The sequence below is a fragment of the Cyclopterus lumpus genome, chromosome 1, assembly GCF_009769545.1.
Source record: "Cyclopterus lumpus isolate fCycLum1 chromosome 1, fCycLum1.pri, whole genome shotgun sequence".
In the NCBI taxonomy this organism is placed as follows: Eukaryota; Metazoa; Chordata; class Actinopteri; order Perciformes; family Cyclopteridae; genus Cyclopterus; species Cyclopterus lumpus.
In genome coordinates, this window is record NC_046966.1 from 21,080,769 (window position 1) to 21,107,318 (window position 26,550).

The window sequence follows — 26,550 nt, forward strand, 5'->3', positions numbered from 1 at the left end:
TTTTCTCGCCACAAAACAACAACTGGTAGCACCTAAAGCCGTCTCATAAAGCCTCCACGTTCAGCGAGTAGGTGGTGGAAACACAAACAGGACTCTAATGTGTTTACTTGTCTGTAATGAATGTTTGGAAGAAAGAAAGAAAAAAAGAAGGCTGGCTATGTAGTTCTGGAAATAAAAAATAAAGATGAAAGCTTTGCAGTTCTGCTCCTTCCCATACACGCACGCTTTAAATCTTAATGTTGACATTCCACCAACTCATTAGTCGGCATGACCAACAGCAGCAACCGTGCATCAGAAGACAGTGACAACTCTTACAATGCAGGACCACTGCAGTTTGCAAACCCAGAAGATAATTACACCCAATTGGTATTGGTATTATTTATATAATTTCATGTTGCAAATCACAGCTTGCATGCTGGAGCTCGTGTCCGGCTTTCATGCGTTGCTGATAACCGAGCGAGACGATGCATTTCACACGACTGGCAGTGAGAAGACCGACAATTAGATCGGCCTGCGACGAAGGTTTCATTTCAGTTTTGTACCCACGTGACTGGAGAGAAAAAGTGGACGGTCGTCGTCGTGACGCCCATCCACTGGTTTGTGGACTGGAATTTGGCATTTCGACTGTAGCCATCTTTGTTTCTTGCAACAAGTGAACGGAAGTGACCATATTTGGGACTCCGGGGGAGTGATGCGGAGATGTCGCATACGCCTCTGGGAGCAGTAGCGACCGGTCAATCACAAGGCAGCCCCGCCCCTAAAGCATGCCCCGCTTCATGATCTATTTTACTCTAAATGAAACCAGAATTTACTAAAATGAACGTCATGCTGTATTGAAGAACACTTTAAACTAGAGCGTAAACTCTTGTTTACAATGTTATTTTCTTTATTACTGAGGTAATAAATGAGAAGTGGGACCATCGTCTTATAGACTTTTTGCAGCCAGGAGTCGCCATGTGAAGTGATTCTAATACAGTAGTAGTGACTTAGAGTTAGTTATATATACATCTGACAGAAGTACTACAAAGCTTCATGGAAGAATGTCATAATGCCATTTGCGATGATACTTCTGGTTGCATAATCTTAGCATGAAAAATGTTCCACTGCCATAGCTCCCTGATGATTGAATCCGACGCATTGGTTGCATCTCTTTAAATTCAATAAATGTCTATTGCACAATAGACACACACTTGTAATGCAGATGACTGATATCAGAACGTCTCAGGGGTGCCTCCTGTCAGATCTCTGGCGGGGATGATGGAGCAAGAGTCTCATTACGCCGGTAATCCGAGCGGTTGACAAGTCACACTCGTCAGTGTGATCTCAATATAAAAGACGGGGCGGAGACGACGGGTTACGCTACAACAATCTGACATGCGAGCCGATATGATGGAGAAAAAAAAAAGTCATTCAAGCATTCAAATTCTCCACCTCTTTCATGCCTTTTTTTCATTCAGGCATCCATTTCTCCTTTTCAAAACGCTTCGCCATTCAGTCACTCGGTCTGATGTAGAGGTCTCTTTGTGCGCATTAGACCATGGAGGAGTCATGAAATTACTCCCACGAACTGACCTGATCCATTGACCGCGCAACCTTGAGACCACACACACACACACACACACACACACACACACCTTGCCAATTGCCTTAAAAGTGGTGGTCATGCTTGAGGACACATGAATTTCATTCACCCCGCGGCTAAATGGAACCAACGCGCTTGCCCACACACACTCATTAAAGTGCCCTGGTAGGCTTAGTTTGGTACAGTATGAGTCAGAGGAGTTAAGAGGACCTGACTGAGATGAGAAACACACACACACAATTTAAAAAGGAGAAGGGATCGAGGATAACTTAAGGAGTTCATTAAGTAACTTTGCAAGTTGAAAGTAGCTGGATTAGATGCACACAGACATGCATGTGTGTGTGTTTGTGTGAGAGATGTTAAGGGTGGCTACCAACAAGGATTAATTTAATTCCAGCCAGTCTAATCCCTTCAACTAACAAAGCAGAACGTTAAAAAAAATTTAAAAAAATAAAATAAAATAAATGAAAACACACACGGGTCCAATTGTACTTTAAAAACTGTCAGATATGGCGAGTGTTTGTGTGAATCAATCTACACTGCCATACGGGTTCGGCTGCTGCCCTTGGGGATTTCAAATTGGTTCCTTTGTGCCAGATCGAGTAAATCCATCACATAAAAAGGAAAAGAAGAAGAAAAAAAAATGCCGCCAGGAAGTGGCCTACCTGTAGGTTGTGTCTCTCCAGTCTCATCTCCAGAATGTTGTTCTGCTCCTCCAAACGCTGGCGCTCTGCCTCCAAATCTTCAATTTTCTGTCTGAAAAATGCACAAACACACACACACGTTTATTGTTATGACGACTATGCAAATTGTTGACCCAGTAAATTAATCCAGCTCTGCACATAGTTAATCCACCCTAGTATATTTTCCACACTCATACATGCATTAATCTTTCATGTCTCAGGTGTTGAATTGGTTGTAAAAGGTGTGTGTTCTAACTACCTGAGAATATTGACCTCTTCTTTGGTCGCTAAAGTGTTGCCATCAGAAGCAGAGGCCTGCTGCTTCTTGAGAGACTCCAGCTCCAGCTGCACCTGAGACAGAAGATGATGAAGATGAAGAAGATAGGCCTCAGATCACCTTTGCCTGTGTGCCTTGCAGAAGCAGATACAGCCCGAGGACTCCAGTGTGCTGCTATCTTTTCGAGACAGGGCTCCAGACAAACAGACGTATCATTTATACACCATTAGCCCACCGACTCGTTTTTTCCATTTAACGATGTCCCCATCTTGTTGCCAGAGTACGTTTTTTTTTTTTTTTTTTTTTTTTAAAGTCCGTCTGTGTATTGCCTCAATCTCGCTCTCCACTCTGCAATTAGCCTCTCATTTTCATTTGCACACCCATTTTCCTCTTTTTCAGAGAGCATCTGCCCGTCTCGCAGCTCATCCTCCCTCCCAGACGTAGAAGTAATTACTGCTATACCAGACAGGTGGATTTCACGCGTCAATATTCATTGCCATGGCTGTGTTGATGTCTCCTCGGCAACAAGGAGCCATGAAAAGAAGGGAGATCGGAGAACAAGACAGAATCACAGAGTGTGTCCGGGAGTCTAGGTCCCACATGACAACTCTTCTTTATCCCGGTTATATTTTAAAAAGCAGTCTACTTTTCTGTAACGCTTCAGTAATCAAACCCTAAATTATGAAAATTATATATCATCTTGTCATTCCTCATATCGATTCAGAACACATATACAAGATGGTATATCATTTTCATAGTTTAGGGTTTGATTACACACACACACACACACACACACACACATATATACATATATTAGCGAGCTCCAGACACCTCAGTGAGCTCTACCGCTGTCGCCTGTCACTTAGTGCCACTTATGACGGGATGCAAGAGAAGAGCCGGTACTCTGGAGCAGGAAAGCCATCTTACTAATGCCATACATACAAATCCAGGTAGTAAATAGGACTGTCCCTTTGAAAAGGTCTACGGGACTGACTTCATCGTTTGGCCCACTGGAAGAAATCAGCACGTCAGTCACAGACGTATTCCAGCGTTTTCCAGTCTTTGACTCACAGAAAGTCCAACTACACCTGCCAGGATTAAAAGGCTACAAAAGGTACGGGAGACACCTTGAGCGCTAAGAGCTGAGGTTACAATAACTAATCATGAAGTACCAATTAAGATTTCTATAGATTTAATACACCTTTTAGTTGTTGCATCCTTGATTATTTTGTTTTTGTTGTTAGTAACGGGTGGGGAACAAATAGAAGTTAATTAGGGGCAAATATGTTAAACAATGTAGGAAAACAGGATGTTTTGTCTGTACCTCACTGAATAAAAAGCTGCTAATAGCCAGCGTGGGAGTGTGCGAGTGTACATGTACACTTACTGTTTGCAGCTGCAGTTTCAAAGTCCCCGTCTCCTCCTGTGCTTTAGTCAGCTGGCCCTGAAAACAAACAAAAAAAAGGACACAACAAGAAGGGAAGAAAACTAGAATTACAGCCTCCGCAAACCAGTCATGCTGCAGTTAACAGTCTACTGTATGCGTGTCCAAAATGTCTTCATTTCATCACTAGATCTTATTTTAAATGCGTGTGAAATTGTCATAATAAGCATTTCTTGAGTTCTCCCAGAGATCAGTGACCTTTGACCACCAAATTCCCATCAGTTCATCCTTGATTCCAAGTGGATGTCCGTGACACATTTGAATAAAACCTCTCGAGGCATTCCTGAGATATCGCTTTTCACGAAAGAGGGACGGACGCAAGGTCACAGTGACCTTTGACCTCAGACCACCAAATTCTTATCAGTTCATCCTCGTGTCCAGGTGGACGTTTGTAAACCATTTTTGGGATATCACGTTCACAAGAATAGACCAGACGGACACACAACCTAAAAACCCAGTGCCTCTAGCCACGGCTGTCTTCAAGAGCATAGCCATACCATTTTTTTTAAAAAGGGCTTCGTGGCCTCATCCTGCTGATATACAGTATTGACAGAAACAACAGAGGATATGAGGGGAACGGAGGCAGCGGCAACCATATTCTTTCCAAAAGTGTGAATTTCATTCAGTTTTGAAACAATGACACTTTATCCTCGTCTCATTTCCGTTCTAGTGCCCCCACCCCCGTGCGCCACAAGTGCAGTTTTATCAGATTTCAGCACAAATATCTGTCAATTCGTCCCACGAAGCTGGAGCGCCGAGCGCGTCGACGAGGAACAGCCGAGTGTCTCACATTTACAGCGCCGTTAGCTGTGAGCAAAGTGTCACTCGACAGAGACACGCAAAATAAACTGTCCGGCAGCTTCGAGGCGCAGAAGTGAGTGCTGCATGTTGAACATTGTGTGTGTGTGTTTACAAGCCTGCACACACACCTCCATCTCTGCATTGTGGCTCTGGGTCCTCTGCAGCACGTCCTCTGCCTCCCTGAGCCGTTTGCCGAGTTGAGGAGAGTACTCAGTGGGTGCCAGCTCGCTGTCATAGGACTCCAGTATGGCACGCATACCATCACGCTCCTGTAACACACACACACACACACACACATATATATTAAACACAACACTACAAAAAGGAAATCCTGCAGTACACTTAACACATTGCCATGGCGCCAAGGAGGAAACGAGTCACGGCTTAGCAGACTGTGTTGCCATCCGTCGTGTAATGTTTCCGTGTAACAGTGGGAGCGAAATGAGAATATTTAAAAGCCCTTTGATGTTCTTTCCGATTTGTCCGCGTTGAGTTTGCGTGCCCGTTTGGTGTGTTAATATGACGGGCAAATGCCTTTGTAAATGAGGAACAAAGTACGAGGCAGCTGCGCCTTTCTCATCCAACGCCGTGGCGAGCGGAGCGTTACTGCCGTGCTCACCCGGGGTCTTTGTAGATGAAGGATAAATAATACATTTTAAATTAAATCTGACCCGCCTTACGGGGGAAATAAAGCATATAATATCACGCCGCCTCATCTCGCTTATATGAGGTCATTTAAATACTGGAATGAAAGACGTTTTACTTAATCAACACATCAGACGGGTGCTTCTCTTTTAAGAGAGAATGAAAACATCCTCAACTTCCATCGGACTGACGTTCCTTAATAGTTAAACTTTCTTCAAGTTCAACTTTCAATAACTAGTCTTCTATGCTCTTTTTTTTATTAATATATATATATATATATATATATATATATATATATATATATATATATATACATACACACACATATACATATACACACACACGCTCAATTTACAGAAAGGAAAAGTGCATACTGCACTAAGTTTATACTTTTACCAATTACCATATGTATATTAGGAAGCAACAATGCTATCGTCCACCGGTTAATCATCTGTGACACTTTAAAATACCACTTATTAATTAACAATTTAAGAAATTGAGTGAAGCACGTACCCGACACAACATTTTAACTTGCAACAGTAATAAAAAATGATTAGTACGTTGAATTAATGCGTTACGTGGCAAATTTGTACTGGTTGCCTGGCAACATGAGAGAGATTTAATATGTTTAAAAAAATGGGCAAACGGCCCGTTTGGCAATGCTGATTCACCGTCAGTCAGACTGTTTTGATGACGCCCCCCCCCCCCCCCCCTCCTTCAATCCCTTCGCCACGCCGGTCTGCTCCCCATTATAAAGCAAAGCAGGCGTGCCTTTTGTGGCGGTCAAGCTTTTTAATAAACATCACACAAACTGCCGGGCTGCTTAGGACCATCCTTGAATTTGTGAGGGTCAATGAAAGCTCAGGAGTCCATTAGTACCGGGGCTAATTTGGGGACGTGTATTAAAACTCAGGTAATAAATACCGGCAAGTGAGTATTGCAGCTAATATATGTGGATTGCCGAGCAGCGCCGTCTTTTTTTTTTTTTGTTAAACGACTTGAAAGCACCTTGTAATTCCTGGATGTAGAATGATCGTATTAGCTCGTAGGCTTGCATCTGAAAACAAACCGTGATTACCCTAATCAGATTCGGCCTGCGCGGAGCCAAAACCGAGACCGCCGTAATCACTTCGACGACGACTCAGTCGGGTTTGTTTAAAAACAGACTGAACAGAAGTCAAAATGGTACAGACGCATTTAGAGGTCAGTGTGTATGAGTGCATGCTGCCAATTCGAACCAGCGAGGCCCTCTGGCTATTTACGGTCTATTAACGTGCAATGAAATTCACCCAATCTAAATCAAAAATCTGCCGGGTCCTCTCTGATAAAAACTCTAATTTTAAAAAGCAAACAAAACAGGGGAGCGGGGGAGACAGGCCGATAAAACCATCATTACCGTTTTCATCATCCATTTCTTTAAATTGCTTTTGTGTCGACCCGTTTTATCTCGTGCGTTGGGGAGATGCGCCGGTGCCTCCCGAACGGGTCAGCGAGTCTGTCCCCGCTGAAGTATATTTCCAAGAAACATGGGGGGGGGGGGGGGGGGGGGGCAAAAAAGGAGTCGCAGCCTTGTGGCGGAGAGGGAAGGATGACATTTGTTCTCTTTCTCCGCTTCCTTAACAACCTGCTGTCGAGATGCAGCCGAGCAGGGCACTCGATCACCATTGATCTGTGAGCCAAAGCGTGGCTACAGTCACTCCCACTGGTGTGTGTGTGTGTGTGTGTGTGTGTGTGTGTGTGTGTGACAGGAGATCTGTATAGAGCTCAAGCGGTTGGTCGATCACTCGACTAGTTGACAAACAACTTTGTCAATGGATTTGTAGTTCAAGTCCATTCGGATTTGCAGCTTTCTTCTGTTTTTATTTCCTACTTGGGCAGAAAGCAAATGTATTCATTCATTCTTTTGTTATTGCACGGCGTATAAAAATGTCTACATCTTAAAAATCAAGATGTGAAAACATGCAGAAAGAGGCTAGAAAGTAACGGTAATGATAGCTTCAGCTGTGTTGTTATAATACAATAATAAAAGCAAATTAATTACATTCGTGAGAAAGAAAACTTAAAAGACTAAATCTACTTTTAATATGATCGGCTATCGTCGGCACAGCGACTAAAACAGACATTTGCTTTCACTCCATCGTGTCTGGATGGTAAACAACGTCCTCTGAATGCTCGGTGAAGTGAAAATTGTAGAACGCGGTTCCTGCCAAATCAATCTTGGGCCGAGTCATATTTCCAGCGTACCTGTAGCTCTAAGTTATGGTGGTGTCTCAGAGCGTGTGTGTGTGTGTGTGTGTATGTGATTTGTGTACTAACAGACTGAGTATGTTGACCTCCGGAATTACACACAGTGAGAAATCGATATCACGGGGAGGTCTAGTCAGGAACTGCAGAGCGGGTGGAAGCAAGATAGATAGATAAATAGATAGAGGAGGCACATGACTTTCATCGACCAATCAGAGTTCAGAAGGGGGGTAAAAGGCGGATTAGGAATTCAGTGCTGGCCTTGAGATTCAAGGGCCTTTATGATCCCCTCAGGTAACCTATATGTACCCAAAAACCATAACTAAAAAAATAAAATTAAAAAAATAGATGCCACATTTGTTCAGATTGGTCTTAAATCATACTTTGTGCACGTATCTGACAATACACCTTTTAAATGTTTAGATCACGTGAACAAATTATTATTATCAATAATCAAAGTCATGATTTTGGAAAAATAATTGGAAAAAACGCAAACATTCAGATTATTAAATGACTTCCATATGATCTCTTCTTCTACACTGCATGTGTGCAAATCTTATCATTCAACTTGTTACATAGACACAAAATACTTTATTGTACTGCTTTAAGAGTGCGGAAGCCATTTTATTATAACACTATTTTAGTCGTTGGCCATATTTTAATGAAATATAAAGTAGGAAAAAGTCACTTAGCAGCCAAACAGTTTGAGTGAGTTTGTTTTCACAGGCAAGCCAAGACTCAGTTGCAGGCACAGATTGGTTAAATTGAAATTCTGGCATCGGGTGGCGGTGGAAACGTCCCGTCGCCAGCGTCCGAACGCTCGTTAACGTGTCTGCATTTCTGTGTTTGTGTGCGTTTTTGTGTGTGTTTTGTCGGGGGGGGCACCTTGGTCAACAGCAGCACCCTCTTCTGCAGACGGCGGACGAGAGCGTCCTGCGCCTCCCTCTTCTTCTGCTCCTCCAGAGCCTTGCCGCGCTGCTGGGAAAGCTCGGCGCGGAGCTCAGACTGCGAATGCTCCACGCTCCTCACGCTGGCGCACCGGGGAGGAATGACCGGAGAAAGGAAAAAAAATGAATAAAATAAAGTGTGAGTCGGGTAGTGTGTGTGTGTGTGTGTGTGCGTGTGTGTGTGTTAATAACAGGTGGCAGGGAACCAGGGAGAACAGGTCGTCTAGTCCTGAATGTTCAGACGATTCGAGAGAATCAATTCATTCGGAACAATACCTCCTCGCCGATATCTTGCCCGACAACAAATAACTCCCAGACGACGGCGGCCCGCAAAAGTATTTGCAGCAGCGACTTGCCTGCCAGGTCTGATCAATAGGACAATAATTATACCACAAGCGCCCTTCATGACCCCTCCATCCAACACCCGGCGCTCCCCCATTCTGACGTTTCTAATATTTCATAATGAGCCCAATACGCTGAGCAGAAGAGAGACGCTCGTTAGCTAATGAAAGCTTTCTTTGCCGGACTGAGCCGCGGCGTGATTACAGCAGAGCGTGCACGCAGCCCTCCCTACAGACATCACCTCTGCCTAAACAGGACAAGTTTAATTAGTGAATTCCCCCCTCTCTCACTCACAATCCTTCACACACACCAGTGGTTACTGTCAGGAGTGCCATCAGAATCAGGACCAGTTTAATTAACTTTGTGACAATTAAGGACTTCTCAGAGATACGCTCTAAAAGATACATGGAGGGGGTTGGGGAGAGGGGGGCAGAGAGCAGGGGGAAAAAGTCTGAAGGCAGAGAGGAGAGGGATTTTGTGTGAGTGTGTGTGTTAAGAAGTGTGCGTTACCGGCTGTTGAGAGTGTAGTTCTGCTCTTTCAGGGAAATTTCTATCTGCTGCATCTGAATCACCTCCCTGGACAGATCCTCTGGTTTCCTATGAACAAACACACACACACACACAGAGAGAACAGTTAGCATACACATGCGTACGCGCAGACATACACACACACACACAATGAAAAATCAATCCGACTGAGAGAGCAGCAAAGGACGGAGAATAGATGGAAACGGCAGTGCTTTCATATTCTTTTGTTATTCGGCCTGTGGGGAGCTGGGAAATAAAATGACACGAGCAGCAGTGGGGGAGATGAGGAGGATAGTGGGCTAAATACTGGTCACAGTTCTGCAAAACAAACTCACTCCATGGGAGAGATTGACAGATTACACAACACACACACACACAAACACAATGGGAATGCAACTAAGCAGAAGGTCACATACTCTAACAGAGATGCACCACACGACCTCCAAACTCTAAAATCCTGGCCGTTACTATGGATCTGTCCAAAAGAAAGCGAATGCCATTATCTCTTTATCTCTGGTGAAATGGGTGTACATTAGGGGCGCTTAGTTCACGCCTGAAAACAGCTCTGAAGTGCAACCCAACATTATGAGACAGGAGGTCAGAGTTACATAAATATATATTTATTCATATGGAAAGAAAAGGCTGAGCTGTCAAGGTTGACCAAAAAAAAAAAAGAGTCCAGTTTCTAAAGCACGCACTTAAGTGTGAAGTGATTCCAGAGTCTTGTTTTAAGTGTAAGAAGTGTTTTTCATAGACAACGCAGCAAATTATGTTTTACCTTTCAAACTTGCAAGTGCAATTCAAAACAACATTTCCACCAAATGTTTCCCTCCTTCTTACGATTAAACTGTGCCGAAGTCAGGCTTTGCACACACACACACACACACACACACACACACACACACACACACACACACACACACACACACACACACACACACACACACACACACACACACACACACACACACACACACACACACACACACACACACACACACACACACACACACACACACACACACACACACACACACACACACACACACACACACACACACACACACACACACACACACACACACACACACACACACACACACACACACACACACACACACTTTAGTGTTTGGAAGATGGACGCGGTCGTTTGGCATTTTTACTTGATCAATTAAAAATGGCTGCAAATTAACATTATTCAAGCTTTACCATTTTAGGAAACAAAATATTAAAGCTCAGACAGAAACTTGGGGAGATGAAAGACAAAACTTTGTAACTTTTGGAGAACTTTGGGAGCAGGAGGAGTTGCTATGCATGAAAAGAAAAATGTCAAAAACTATTTTTGTGGGGAAACCAGACCAAGACTCACAAGATGCATGGTGTACACAAACACACAAATTAACACCTCAATCTGTATTTCTTTCTTTTCTTAGAGACACAAAACGCACCAAAACAGTGCAAAGTCTCTTTAGCCGGCGGAAACATAACTGAAAAAAATTAATTCATAAAAAACCTCAAATAATTTCCGACGTCCGTCCCCGTCGAGGTTTTGGGAGTCCACTTACCAGCCTTATTTTCCCCCCCAAAAAATATTTTCAATCCTTTTTCTGTCACTCTTACATTCAATTGTCAACCACACGGGTGCACACACAAGCAACACAATGTTATCCGCCTGTGTGACAGAAGGAAAGGAAATAAACACAGGCAGCCGGCCAACTGCTGGCAAATTCAAGCTGCGAGTGAGGCTCGCCTCCTCCGCCAGGCACTGATTGTTGTTAGGAGGGGCAACTTCTGTCCAAAACTTCTCCTTCTCCTTCTTCTTCTTCTCTCTGTGTGGCAAAACAAATGGCCAAATCCTGTGTTGCATGAGACGAAACCGATGTGTTTGCCCCTCGTTACCGGGCGGCTGCACGACGTATTCTTTTCACGCCGCTAATGAACAGCGACAACAAAAGAGGAGTTTATAATAATGTGAACTAAAGCAAAACTAAAGAAAAAAGTACGACGCATCGGTAGCTCGCAGTTGTGAGGAATTACTCACGGTGCCGCCAGAGGAATTTAACAAAATCAATAAAACACAAAAATACGCACTCGTGTGCAAAAATGCCGCCAGCCTAATACAAAAGTTTCATATTTAATGACGGACGTGAGCTCTCAGATGAGGCTTTGTTTTGATGTCAGTATTCATTCAGGCGCTGCTACATTACTGGCACTGGGACGACATCACGTCACTTAACTTACTTCTCTATAGAAATGTGCTGATAATTTAAACTCCATAAAAACAAACAAAAAAAGGCATACAGACACAAATCCAGATCCAATTTCCCTCACGCCACCATTCCTTCCCCTTCTCATTAAACGCATAAAAACGTACGCGCAAAAAGGCAATCACAAAATGCCACTGACGCACAGATCAGAGTCGATACTCGCAGTGTTGCACTCGGTGAAATTAAGGTGAACAGACTGCTAAAAAGGAAACAACTCTCGCTTTCCATTTTAACTCCACATCCCAGGAAAACAACATCCTGATAATTAAAGTTGGCCATTTAGGAAACGGTAAAAAAAACAAAACAGCTGGAAGGTGTTTCTAACTGTTGATTCGCGAGCTGCATTAACCTTTACTTGACTCAGTATGAGCCTCACACATGCCCCTTTGGAAGGCGTATGTGCAATGCAGTTGTTTTGTTTTGGGTTTTTTCCCCAGCAAAAAGCACTCAGGCAGCCAATGACATGGGGGTCTGAAGACCTGAATTTTCAGGATTTTAAACTCAATTCACCCAGGGTGACAGCCTAGTCTGACAGGCGATTTTTCAGAAAAATTATGTACAGCCCGGACAAATTATTGCCAATATTAACCCGAGATTGGTATTACATTCCTGTGATCCTCCCGGATCTCTTGATAACTGTACATTTAACAAACGCTATCGGCTCCCATGACACTTTACGCAAGCCCAGAATTAAACCTTACATGAGGAAATACTTCCATTTCGTAACAGTTTTACTTTTTTCTTCCTAACCTGGAGGATGGTGTGAGGTGACACACACACACACACACACAAAATGGCTTTCATTTAACATTCAGTTTACATTTCAGCCAGAGTTAATCATCATGAAAATGGTGAGCGTGCACATGTGCATGCATGCATACGAGGGACAAGGCTGCAGTGTTTATAATCTGTCGGATCTGCTCCACCGCTCACAAGGAAACATGCAATCATTCTCTCATTACCAGTTTTGACTGGATGCACACACGCAGGTATGAAACAAGCACACCTATACAGGCTGGTGGAGTCAAACCACAGTGATGAGGCACATTTATTTGGAGAGACCACAGCTCCACCTAGTGGTACTCAGAGTTCATGAACAAAATATACTGGTCAAAATGTAAAAAAACTAAACGCATGGCTACCTCTGTTTCATAATCACACTCACACAGACACACTATGAACGTGTCTGACCTTATGTTGAGGCCAGTAGATTGACCGATGTTTTCCCAGGCTTTGAGCTTGTCCAACAGTCTCTAAGGATTCAGGAAACATGAGGTCACATGTGGCAGCAGGCAAGTGCAAGAAAAAAATTATATATAAATGATATAAAAATCCAACAACAAATATTTTATATATATATATATATATATATATATATATATATATATATATATATATATATATATATATATATATATATATAAAATCCAACTACAACGATAATATTTTAAACTCCAACCCAGAAAGGAAACGCACAAATATGCAGCTTAAAAATAAGATCTGGAGTAATCAGCTAATATTATCAACTAAAGGAATCTGGACTGTCAGCTCAAATGTGGGTTCACGTTTAATGTCTTCATTGTGGATGGAGTCATGTTAAGAGTGGTGGGAAGGGATGATGATACTATACAGAGTGAAATGCCCAAAACAACAACACTTTACAATCTCACAACTACACGTAGTCTCTGGGGTTTACCTCCTTCTCCAGTTCCATATTCACCAGCTCTTCCTTCGTTTTCTCCATCCTCTCCAGCTTCCTCCTCAGCCCCTCCACCTCCTCTTTCAACAGGCTGCAATTCTCCCTGCTCTCCCTGGACAGACAAGAGGGGAAGGAGCAAAAAAACAAAACTCAAAATTAGCTTCACGGCTTGGGACTTAGTATCTGATGTAGAAATGGCATACTTTTGATCCCCGGCTACATTCACACATGATTATGACCCGTCCGAGAGTTCACAGAAACTACATCTATGAGCACACAATGAAAAATAAAACATGTATAACTGGATAATATTAACATCCTTGAATCAAATCGGATTAATCTAAATTAAAACAATTTATGTAATTTCACTCTGTTTTGTTACGCTACTTTTTCAGCTGAAAAATCACAACCGTAGTACTGCAGAGGATAAACAATAGATGACAACAGGTGTTATTAGATAATTTACTTTCCGACAAGATATTGCTTGAACTTAAAATTAACAATGTCTTGATGTGTGACCATGTAGTCACAATATCTTCAGCAGAATTCTAGTTGTGTTTTTGTATACATTATCTTCAGAAATTAAATTGAGTTTCATGCTTTAAATTCCACCGTGAGCATGCAATGTGCACCGAATGCCGTGTTTCTGCATTCCCTCTTGATGAGATTTAACATTTCTCATGCGGCACGACTTTTCTCCCACTTTCACTCCTCAAGAGTTACACGTCACCCGACGCCTCCTAGTGCGCAGCATGATGACCCAAAGTCACGCTGAAATGCCAAGAGGTTCGAAGCACAGGTCGTAGTCTTTAAAAGTGAAAGCCTGTCTATTCTACTGAAAGGCAATTAAACAGTAAAAAATCTATTTGACCTGAGAAAGGCATTATCTTCTCTGAGGCGCTTCAAATCCTTTTCCAGGTCTGGGACCTTGGCCACCTCTGACTTTATGTTCTTCACGATGGCGAAGTCTTGCTCCTGGAGTGCGAGACGCCTCTCCAACTCCTGACAAAACAAGAAGAGAAATGAGCTGAAGGGAATACCAACAGCACAAGTGTATTGGGTCCACTGCAAAAGCATTCACTGCCCTTTGTTTCACGTAGGGGCAGCTTGGAATGACGCTATTCAAATAGTGTCACGTAGAAATGTGTGAGAAAGGGAGGTGTAAAAAAATTACAACAACTTTTCCAACCAACATAATATAATTTGTTTAAAGTAAAAAACTAACTAATATTAAAAAAACCACATGTCCAATAACTCAAATGATAAACTACACATGTGACATTGAGAATGTTTATATTTTGTAATGATATGGGATATAATGCGACTCACTCTGAGTAGCATGTACACCATACTGCTGTATACAATATCATGGTTTCTGATCGTCAATCAGTCATCAGTCATGTCAACTGTGTGTAACAAACCTTAATCTTGATGATGTGCTCTGAGCAGGTGGTCTGTGCAGCTTGGAGACTTTGGCAAAGCAGAGAGACTTCCTGATGCTTCCTGATCATAAATCCAAGCAGAAAGAAGTGTTAGGTCAGTGTTTTTCAATGCGCAGTACAGCATGAAGTCGGTGGTCTCAGTATGGGCCTGTACCTGCGTTGTAAATCCAACTGTTCCTGCAGTTCCTGGTTCTCAAGGGTTTGAGCAGAAACCGTTGAGTCTTGGTTTTGAATCTTCTGCTTCAGCTCTCTGATCTCATCCTTCAAAGAACTGATGGTCTGGGAACAGATTACAGAAGTAAGACAACTTAAAATAAGAGACCAGAGTAGAAATGCAGTAAATGTGTATGTTTGTGTGTGTGTGTGTGTGTGTGTGTGTGTACCTGGTTAGCGGTGTTCAGTCTAGTATCTCGCTCCTCCAGGTTCCTGTTCAGGCCGTCCAGGTTCTTGCGTAGAGAACGATTTCCCTCCACCTGCTCCGATAGGTTCTTAGCTTCCTCAGTCTCCCTCTCCTCCAACTTTTTAATTCGTCCCAAGAGATCCTGCCTCCGGTCAACCTCATGCTGTCGCATAAAAGAAAGTGTGAGATACAAGCTTTACCCAATGTCTTCGACGTTCATTTTGCTTTATAGGAATGTGTAAAGGCGTGAGACCTGTACCTCCAAGTCTCGTGCGCGGTCAGACGCAGCCCTCTCGAGTTCATATCGAGCTCGCTTGTGACTCAGCTCCATCTGCTTCTTCTCCTGGTCCAACTGAAGGTAGCGGTTCTTGGATTGAACCTTCTCTGCTGCTTCCAACAACTATGGGGGGGGGGAGAGAGACACAAGAGAGTCAGTGCAGATGGTTTTGCATGTTAACACCGCCTTTGCAATGCTTACTGGAGAAGCCGCCAGTTTCTGTATACCTCCATGCTACGTTTGAACCGACTCTGCAGGTGTGTATTCCCCGCCGAGTGCTCCGACAGCAGCTGTGGAGGCTCACTGCCGCTGATGAAGGAATTGAAGGACTTCAAGGTCGTTAGAACAGTGGTGTCATCTTCTAAATCCATTTTGTTTTTGGGGTCACTGGTGTCCTAATGCACACATGGAAGGTTCAGAGATAAGAGCAGTGATAGAAACACAACATAGCCATGCCAGCTAATACATGGACAGATCATCCTGGTCAACGGGTCAAAGGTCAACGTTGTAATACGACAACGGCTAGCCGTTAGCTAACAATAAATAACTGCTTCCTTGTTCACCAACACAAACAACAACACAAGTTATCCGAGTTAAGCTAGCAGCTTAAAACAAAAGCTAATGTGTAGGCGCTACATAAACGTTAAAGTTGTTCTGGTACGTTTTAATGTCTGTCTCCGTGTCAAGCTGTTGTTCTTGCTCCTGTGTCGTAGCGCTAAGTTATATTTAGGTTAAAGTGTGTGTGTGCTAACGCTACGTTTGTTTCTACACACATTCAGAAGGTGCTAGCACGCGCACACTCTTACGAGGACCGGCTAGTATTTACGTGAATGCCGTTATCTCTTTGAAGCATAAGTCCTCACCTCGGAAGTGACTTGTTTTGTGAAGAGTAGTAACGTTAGAGAAGTTATCTTCGCACTGCTAGCACGCTAGCTGCACACACTGCATACACAAATCCCTCCAGTTTAGCTCAAATGAGATGCGTGAAGTATCGCGAGAATGCTTTTACGTATCGCGAGAGTGTCAGTTTCAGACCGCTTCAGACGAAGGAGAAATGTCACACAGTTGTTTTTACACATCTTAACACACGTTTATGCGTCAGAAAATGGGTAAAATTAATTCAGGTAAAAGTATGTAAGGGTTTTGGACCTCAAGCCGTAGCAAAAAGAGCTGTTATGGGAGTTTTATGCGTTTTTATGAGGAGACAAAACATTATTTAGGCTCTATGAATGCATCCTCAGGTGTGAAGGAATGAAGAGCATCATCAACAACACTTTTGACATATATTGGGGGGAAAAACACTTTAGAATAATGTTGTATACTAAACCATTTTCATCATCAGCTTAGCACCTGTACGCAGGCTACAAGCAGGTATGTGACGTCATAGACATCGTGTAGTTGCATAGTTTGTCCCACAGAGAGCAGCACCGCTTTGTTCATCAGTCAGCGTGTAACACAGCATGGTGAGGGAGCTGCACAACAGCAAGCTGATGAAAAGGAAGTACACAGTTAGTGTGGACACATATATCTGGGTATTGTGCCCACATTGCAAAGTGATAAAGCACTGGGGGGCATTCATTTGGCACTGACATTCATATTGACCCAAGTGTGGCAATCATAACCTAGTTTTGAAGATGGCAACTAGGCTGTTTTGAGCCACGATGTTATGGCCGGAGGCATCAGAATCCATAGAGAGGACCAAGGCCCCACTTGTAAGAGGAGAATACTAAACACAGAGCCGCTATGTAAGCAGAGAAAAAGCAGAGAGAACATGGAGTACGTAGATATGCATAGATAGAAGTCATCCAAATGTCTTTCCCAAAGTCCCAACGGGTCACTGTATGTGCAAACAGTTGGATGTATTTACACGCTTTGGATAAAACATTGCTTACTAGATTCAAAGGTCAGAACTCTGGGTGGGCAAATGCCAACAAGACAAACCCAAACCCCTCTGAACTTATGTGGCAAACAATATAACCTGAAATAAAAGAAAGTACAAATACTCACCTCCCTTATTTAAGGAGAAAACAATCTATCCAGGAGCTATATGTCATCATCTTCCTGTTCAAAGGAAGTGGTCAGCAGCAACACCTTTACATCCTTGACATTAGCTGTCTTATCCAGGTAGAAGGAGCTTCAACTACTAAATGACCACACCAAGTTCCCCCGTGGAGAGCAGCAGGTCAATAGGTCAGAGCCGATGCCCTCCCTGCGCCAATATTTATGAGAAAAGAGAGCTGGGCCACACCGAATGAAAGCTAGAGGGAGCCACAGAGAGCAGTTTCTTTAAAGGTTGTGCGAGATCCAAAAGGGGGTCTGGGGTGGAGGGGTGTGAATTTATCTGAAAAGGTCAGAAAAAAAGACATGTCCTCCTCAGAGTGACATCAGAGCTTCCCGATTTCTCTGTCACTGTCTCTTCCTCTCTCATCCTTTCACCCCCCCCCCACAAGAGTATTCTGTGGGTCTCGGTCCACTCTTGACCCCATATCTCCCGTCCTCGGTGGCACAATAACGCTTCGTGCGCCCCGCTGTCTGTCTTCATCTGTCACGGCGTGACTCAGTCGCCCCCCCCCCCCCCCCCCCCCCCCCCCCCCATCTTTCTCCCTCTCGGGTATCCCGGTGCCCTCCTCGCCGTCTCCACCTGAAACCTCGCCCCGTCCTGAGGTCGACCTGGATGCAGCGATCTCTGTAAGATGACGCAAATGCACAAAAACACACACACACACACACACACACACATATACACATTCAAATGTGCATACATGTTTACACACACACACAAACACACACATCATAATAAGTAAATCAGCAGAAGTGCCTGCAGATGTGCCCTTCATTGCCATCTGTTGTAAAATAAATTTAAAAGTGGCTCACAGAAAGTCATCCTACTACATTCAGTGGCTTTCCCACAGCACGTAAACATCACCACGAACAATGTGGGCTTCAGTTGTATGAAACACGTGAAGCGTTTGGCAGCTTAATCTACATGAATCTGTTTAATATTTTGTTACCTTGTCTTGTTGGTAGCAACTTTTACATCGTGTCCATTAGGTTCAGAATGATGAGAACGGATAATCTGTTGATGCAAATAGCCATAAAAAGAAGAAGAAAAGAAGAAGCTTTTATCATCACCAGTCATCTGAGGTGGTAAAGTTAAGTCTTTCAACTCAATTACCGCACGTCATTTTTTTTTTTTTTTTTGACGTCTTTGTCGTTTTTGAGCTCTCCTCGCGGGAGCTGCTGTACAAAGGCAAGTCAGTCAAATCGTGTTTCGCTCACAGTAGACAAAGACAGAGAGAGAGAGAGAGAGAGAGAGAGAGAGAGAGAGAGAGAGAGAGAGAGAGAGAGAGAGAGAGAGAGAGAGAGAGAGGGGTCACTTCAAGGTTGCTTAAATAACGAAAGTGAAAACTCTGAATCAGTGAGGGCAATTAGGGGGGGGGGGAGATATTAAATAGATAAGAGGGAGCTGAGGAAATGGGGAATTTGCATTTCACGACGGGTCCATAAAGGTGGAAGGCAGGGAGAGATGGAAAGAAAGGAAGATATAAATTGGAGACAAAAAAGAAAGAAATTGCAGTTGAAAAGCGCAAAGAAGACCTGAAAAACAATGTTAGAGTTTAATTGAGGCAAAAGATTAAAGACAGGAATCAATAAAGTAGAGATTTTATATTCTTCTAATGAAGGAGGACAGAGTCAATAGCTGATTCAGGCTTCCTGTGTTGTCGAGCCCCAGGGAATACTTCAGCAATATTAGTTTATGGGTGACGTGCATGCTCCAACGCTCATGCACGCAAACAGAGAGGGAGAGAGGGAGATAGAGGGGAGAGAGAGAGAGAGAGAGTGGGCTGAAAAGGAGCCTGATGATGCATAAAGATATAAAATAAATCATTAAAAATAAATCGCACTTGCTAATTAATAAAAAAAAAGCAAACACGGTGAAGCAGTCGAGCTGGGGAGGGTATGGTGTGTTACACATTGATTCCCCCCGCCCCCCCCAAAAGTTTTCCAACATCCAGAACATTTCTGCAGTCCGCAGGCCAGAGCAGCTTCTCCTCTGCACGACCCTAAATGCAATGTCATAAAAGTATACATTATATACACAGCATGGTTGTGTGAGCGTGCATGCCTGTGTGTGTGTCTCTGTGTGTGTGTGTGTGTGTGTGTGTGTGTGTGTATAGTCTGCATCATATTTCCACGATCTGCTATCACTCACCTGTTTTCAAATCCACGATCTACCCCCTGACAGCATTTCCAGTGGGACTCTCAGTCGGGATGAGGACTCGCCTTGTTTGAGTCGGTGTGTGTGTCGTCTGATGTGAGCCGTCAGCTGGAACACAACCAATCGCACAGATGATTTTTTTTTTTTTAGCCGCAGAGTGGCATGATTGACACGCGGAAATAAAGAAGCTGCAGGTGAGTCGAGTGAATAAGGGGGGTGGGGGGGAGCAGATTGAGGATGTTAAACCCACAGAGCTGGAGGAGAAGGAGGAGATGTGCCGAGAAGGAGGGACAAAGGGTAAGATGTCTGCAGCCAACAGTCAGTCGAGCAGACAGAAGGACTCCCTTGTGTCGCTAACGCAGTAATAATAATGCACTCGATCTCATATTTAATTTCAACAGGGTAACACAATTATTTAAGGTTCTCAGCTGTTCATGGTGTAGTGATCCACCTCACGTATCCTTATGCTCACTGATAACCCCGTTCCCCCGGCTTATTCAGCAGGGAAATAATTATCCATCTTTGAAATAAATGAATAAGTATGACTGCTGTCAATGAAGTGCTTTAGTGACTTAATGTGTTGAGGCAGCAACCTCTGGTTCTAAAAGGGAAGCTAACGCGGAAGTGTCTTAAACTTGCATTCTCTCCACTGGCCATCGGGGGGCGACTCCTTCAGTTGCCAAGAGTAGTCCGATTGTATGGAAAATGACTGTACTTCTCATTTGATTTATTACCTCAGTAAACATGAGATCATGGTCTGTATCGCTAGTTTCATCCTTTGCACAGCATTATGTTCATTTAGTAGATAAAGCAGGGTGTGTTTAGGGGCGTGGCTACATTGAGCTGTTTACGGTGTCTCTACAGTCACTTCTGTTCACTGGTTGCAAAAAGCCAAGATGGCGACGGCCAAAACGTTGAACTCGAGGCTTCACAGCGGCAGTCCACAAACCGGTGGGTGACTTCCCGATACAGTCAATGGTTGAGCCTCATATTCGACTGTGACTCATGGTAATATACCGTATCTGAAAGCCATATCTGCAGCAGCATAACAGTTAAATTAACCCCATAAGTTGTATTTATTTTTTCATCACGTGAATCAAATTCTTTTTAATTGCAACGTATGAAGACTGCACAAATATTCGACTATCATCATACTACTAACTAAATGATATGAAATGACTTTTGGGGGCCAATTTGCCCGTTATATGAAGAATGTTGACGCAACACAAGAAGGACGAATCAGCAGGACACTTTTACAAAATATAGCATCGCTGCCCATTCCCGACACATTCGGAGTAGAGTGTTCTGGTTTAGCAGGTGCACTCCCTTCCTATACATTTGTGTGCGTTTTCATTTGTTCGGCTCTGCTGGTCAGCGGATTAGTATTGAGACAGACATGAAACGAGGGGTATGACATGCACCAATGAGCTCCTTAATCCTGCTTTAAAACACCCACGTGTGTGTGTGTGTGTGTGTGTGTGACAGGAGATCTGTATAGAGCTCAAGCGGTTGGTCGATCACTCGACTAGTTGACAAACATATTTGTCAATGGATTTGTAGTTCAAGTCCATTCGGATTTGCAGCTTTCTTCTGTTTTTATTTCCTACTTGGGCAGAAAGCAAATGTATTCATTCATTCTTTTGTTATTGCACGGCGTATAAAAATGTCTACATCTTAAAAATCAAGATGTGAAAACATGCAAAAAGAGGCTAGAAAGTAACGATAGCTTCAGCTGTGTTGTTATAATACAATAATAAAAGCAAATTAATTACATTCGTGAGAACGAAACCGTAAGAATAAAAGACTAAATATACTTTTAATATGCTCGGCTTCGTTTTGGGGTTATTTGCCCGACGTCGAGCTTGACCTGTGTTGTATTCACGAGGAAACTCAATTCACAGACGCATTCCAAACGCTCACAGGCGTCTCACCGGGTCGTTGTTTGGATCCTTGTCTATTCATGACCTTTTGCTTTTCCTAAGATCCTAAGATTCCTAACTGCTGCCGATGCTTCGCCTGTGATGGTCTAACCCTCCGAGACGACGAGGTATTTCACGCGCACAAGCTTTACATCTTCTCTTCCCCTTAATTACATTCTTCTCATCTGTTTTGCAGTGGAGCTTTATGCTTATGTGACTGCCCTTAAGCCAAGTCATTGTTATTTATAAAGCCAAAACATCACAAATCTCAATTTGCCTCACGGGGGCGTTCCTGTATTTAGACCCTTGCTTCGGATTAAGGAAAAGTTCCCCCTCAATTAAAAAAACAAGCTTTAACATGGAAAAAAAAAAACAATGGAAGAAACCACAGGAAGAAGGAACTCCCCTTCCAGGTCGGACGGACCGACGGGCCAACAGAATAGACCGACATGATCAAATTACAATAGACGATCCAAATGAGGAAAAAAAAACAATAAACGACATATAGAAGGTGCCACACGACCTCCTCTCCACCGCGCAACCTGGAAAGAGGGAAGGTTGCAAAAACACAGAGAGAGAGAGAGAGAGAGAGAGAGAGAGAGAGAGACGAGAGGCTGAATCTCCACGGCCCAGCACAATGAAGCCTGAGATGAAAGAGAGAGAGAGAGAGGTACACAGCTGTGCTTGTGGGACACAAATCAGTGGAGCCTCAAAGATTGCTTCTGCTACGTAGGAAATGACTCTTTCCACCTCGACCTTTGCAGATCTGATAGCTTTGGCTGAGTTGGTGCCGGCCAGATAGAAGCTGGCGCGCCTCAGGAGTGGGAGGGGCCTTACTTCTAACAGAATGCGGGTCCCCTCCGTCCTCAGGCAGTCATCAGTTACCATCTCTGCCCTGATTGATTTTCTGCCCTGCTCCTCCTCCGTACATGATTACTGTAAGATCTACCGTGGCCTTTGAGGGGAAGCTTCACGCGCGGCGAGCACAGCTTTGCTTCCATGCATGCAGACAGCTGCCGTGGTCGCCGAGGCAATGAGAACGCCTAACGTGAAAGGGGGGATGACGCCACTGGTTCGCAGAACATCTGGAATTGTGACGCATGTGAAGTCACAAGGGCCCCGCAGCTGTTTACAAAAATAAAAGAACGAAAGATGTTTTTGAAAATAATCAATTCGTGGGTGGAGGATTTTGTCTCTACAAGACACAAATATTACAAATCACAAAACACAGAAAACATCATTCTTCCCATTTACATTAATATTGTTGCCTTTTATGGTTCTTAAAAAAGCAATCAATCAATGAACCTTGAGCTTGAATTAAATTTGTGCTTATAGAAATAAACAAATCCATCTTCCCACATGGGCCCCGTGGTGTAAAGGGACCCAAAGAGAGACATTCATTATGGGGTCAGACAGCAGTTATAGTTATAGTTTTAACCAATTGAATACCCTTCTTCTCACTCCTCCCGTCTCAATTGTGTCAGAAATCTATGGTGGCCTTCGGGTGAGGTAAAAAGGCAAAAGGCCTTCTCTAGAGCCGGTGTTTGGTTTGTCCATTGTGGGCCACTGTAGAAACATGGCGGTGCAACATGGCGGACTCCGTGAAGAGGACCTGCTTCCTATAAATAAAGGACTCGTTCTTAGGTAACTAAACATGATTCTTAGTTTAAGGTGATTATACACTGATGATCGCATAATAATTAGTATTATATTCTATTTCAGCCACCGAAGCCCTCGAAATTAACAACAATGAGAACTAGAAAATAACGCTTTCTTTTCTTTTGATGCCATGAATTACATTGTTGGCTCCACGGGGTGTAAACAAAACACCGGCTTATTATCACACTGAGAACTTATGTTATGTGTCCAAAATTCACTGGCTCCACATCAATTTTGTCTTTTATTGCATTGTGTTGTTTCACAGGCTTTCAAGTCCACTGTCCCACTGTTATTACATAATGCACCATTTTAAATGACTTATTTGGGTTGTTTATGTTGCTGTCATTTCTAGTGTGTGTGTGTGTGTGTGTGTGCGTGTGTGTGTGTGTGTGTGTGCGTGTTGCTTTAATTCTAAATAAGGTGCCACTTCTACCACTTCTACCAGCCAACAGTGGGTTCATTTATCATCAGCCCACTCCAGGGGAGTGTTGAGTGCTTCACAGGTATATATATATATATATATATATTTATATATTACTAGTGTTGTGGGGACATAAATCTTTTGTCACTTTTTTTATTTTCCATTGTGAGGACTAGTCTTCCATTTGAGGACAAAATGCACATCCCAATAATGTAAAAGATTAGAATTCAGCAAGTAGCATTTATGGTTATGTTAAGTCTTCAGGAAATGAATGTAAGCCAATGTAATGTCCTCCAAAGTAATGGAGGCACGACTGTGTGTGTGTGTGTGTGTGTGTGTGTGTGTGTGTGTGTGTGTGTGTGTGTGTTTGTGTCTCAGCCGTGAGCGGAGCGGCGAGGCTCATGGGAAGTCGGTCGTCCGTCTGTACTGCGTTCAAATAGCTCGACAGCTGTCCCATTGCCATGAAAGTTTGTACTTAAAAGTTCCCATGAAATCAAAATGTGTTTTTGAGTTGTTTTACCGCACATCGATGGCCGAAGACCAAAACCTGCCATCTGAAAAATGCACTTTTTTGAGAATACTAATAAAAAAATTTCAGATAGGAGGTGTTGCACTTCGATATGTAGCACTGGTCTTCACTTCAATGTCACCAACATTACCAAAAGAAATGGTGTTGTGGGTAATCTTAGTGTTATTTAGAGTTCATCATTTCCTGGAAAACAATATAAAGAAAAAATGTGTCCATTTGTCCGAAAGAAATGTAAACCGAACATAAAGAAAGAAAGAAAAATCTAAATATATAAAAAAATCGAATCTAAATATGCAAACATCTAGAATAATCAAACAATTCTACTTTTTAACTGAAATAACTTCTATTAAAATCAGATAAATAGCTCCTACGGGGCTGTATACTCATTTTGCGTCCAATCATGACCAATGACAAGATAAACTCGAGCCATGTGAGATTCATCAGCTGCATCGCGGGAGCGATCTTCGGATCTCAGCTCGTACATCACTGCTCCGCTCACGAAACCACGTTTTTTAATGGCCGTCTTCTCCTCCCTGCTGCTCATCCCCGGTCCGATGCGCCTGGTGATGCTGGTGGGGAGACGTCTCCGTGTTGAGCCAGGAGTGACGAGCCTGAACTGTCACTCTGAAATCTGGCTGAGGGCCCAAAAGGGGAAAGGAAATGTTTCTACAACTATCAGACGAATGGCTGTAAAACGTCGACGCAGGCGTTCAACGATTAATGAGGCGACAGGCCGTGAGAGGATGTGGGTTACAGGGCGGGGGGGAGATGGGGGGGTGGGGGTGGGTGGGGGTAGAACCGCTAGGAGACGTTGAAAAGGAACATTTAGGAATGTTTCTGCTTCAGGTTTTCAGTGCACGTTTTACCTTCAGGCATCATGAGCCGGCAGAGCGGTCACGTCAGTTGGAAATGAATTATTGCCGATCGGGACGTCGAAATACGGCCGCCCAATAGGAAACCCAGTCGCCCGCTACACAAGGTGCACCGTGTTCTGCTTCAATGTTTACTAATTAGGTGATTCGCCAGAAAGAAAATGTCAAAAGCAACCCAAGAGGAGCAAATGTGTTATGGATCGCGGTGTAAACGAGGTGCTCCTCCGGTCGACGAAATAGCACAAGGACATTATGCGTCGCTACAAAAGTGCACGGATGACCAAATATTGTGGCTCTGTATTTACAGCTCGTATATGTTTGTGATATTGTTATATTTATGGTTTATGTTTTTAAGAAGGAAAATACATCAGTAACGGTCCAGTGTCAACGATGTGTCCTGGTTCGTGTCGCTTTAAATCCATCCCACCGTCCTTTTTAATCTTTGAGTATGAAAGAAACGGAAGAAAGGGAAGCACAAATCAAAGAAATATTTTTTAAAAAGCCATCTCAAATAAAAGGCCCCTAACGTTAGCAGAGGGGTGTGTGTGTGTGTGTGTGTGTGTGTTTTAAGGGGAGAGAGAGATTCATAAAACTTCAGTCTAAATGTGGATTTTTATCTCTTCCAAATGTCTCCCGTTAAATGTTCTGATGTTTTTTTCATTACTGTTCATTCCCTATTTGATTACTCTCTCTCTCGCTCTTTCTCGTCATCAAACGGCCGCTGATTCACGCACAAATCCACATCTGGCTTCTGTTCTCTTTTTACCAAAAAGGTTTCCAATATCTGATTAATTGCAGCTTTTGAAATCTCTCCTCTGTGCGCACCTGTCAGCCGCCGTTCGTATTCATATTTCAGTCCACTTATATGCCTCTACTTTAATACATTTAAGAGAAAAATGATTTTACAAGTAAATATTTGACATACAAAATGGTAAACTGGACACATGATAGATTCCTTTTTTGGGAATTGGGTTTGCGATGGTTTATTTGTTTTAAAAATAAAGTGCAGGTAATAAAAATCCAAACGAAGGCAACCTTCCCTCATCACACACAGACATCGATGAAAGATTGATTTGACCACATTGTTTTTATTCGTAACGTAATCGTGTTTTTTCAGTGACATTAATATTACACTAGAATGTCATCCACTACTGGACCAAAGAGTTATGCACGTGTAGGTTACTTCCTGTGTGTCGCTTCCGTTGGCTCACTGAGAATAATATGGATGTGAAAGCATCGTGAAGCAACGCTATCCCATTGTGCATTACGCTGGCAGACTGAAAGGTCACGGTTAAAGTAGGTTAAAGGTTAACCTAGGTTAAAGGTTAAAGAAAAGAAAAGGTCACGATTAAA

At 43.2% G+C, this 26,550-nt stretch overlaps 1 protein-coding gene across 1 annotated transcript in view; it reads right to left on the bottom strand.

Annotated features, from left to right (window-relative positions):
- mad1l1 (mitotic arrest deficient 1 like 1) overlaps window positions 1-16,554 on the bottom strand; it is a 44,161-nt gene extending 27,607 nt beyond the window's left edge. Inside the window, exons 1-15 of the mRNA XM_034544215.1 lie at window positions 16,442-16,554; window positions 15,806-15,973; window positions 15,561-15,701; window positions 15,285-15,464; window positions 15,056-15,180; window positions 14,881-14,962; window positions 14,331-14,461; window positions 13,457-13,571; window positions 12,952-13,013; window positions 9,476-9,562; window positions 8,562-8,706; window positions 4,916-5,056; window positions 3,930-3,986; window positions 2,525-2,616; window positions 2,248-2,338 (exon numbers count right to left, since the gene is read on the bottom strand). Coding sequence (XP_034400106.1) covers window positions 2,248-2,338; window positions 2,525-2,616; window positions 3,930-3,986; window positions 4,916-5,056; window positions 8,562-8,706; window positions 9,476-9,562; window positions 12,952-13,013; window positions 13,457-13,571; window positions 14,331-14,461; window positions 14,881-14,962; window positions 15,056-15,180; window positions 15,285-15,464; window positions 15,561-15,701; window positions 15,806-15,949 — 1,593 coding nt within the window. The 5' untranslated portion in view covers window positions 15,950-15,973; window positions 16,442-16,554. The remainder of the gene's footprint in view (window positions 1-2,247; window positions 2,339-2,524; window positions 2,617-3,929; window positions 3,987-4,915; window positions 5,057-8,561; window positions 8,707-9,475; window positions 9,563-12,951; window positions 13,014-13,456; window positions 13,572-14,330; window positions 14,462-14,880; window positions 14,963-15,055; window positions 15,181-15,284; window positions 15,465-15,560; window positions 15,702-15,805; window positions 15,974-16,441) is intronic.
- Between the last annotated feature and the right edge of the window lie 9,996 nt (window positions 16,555-26,550).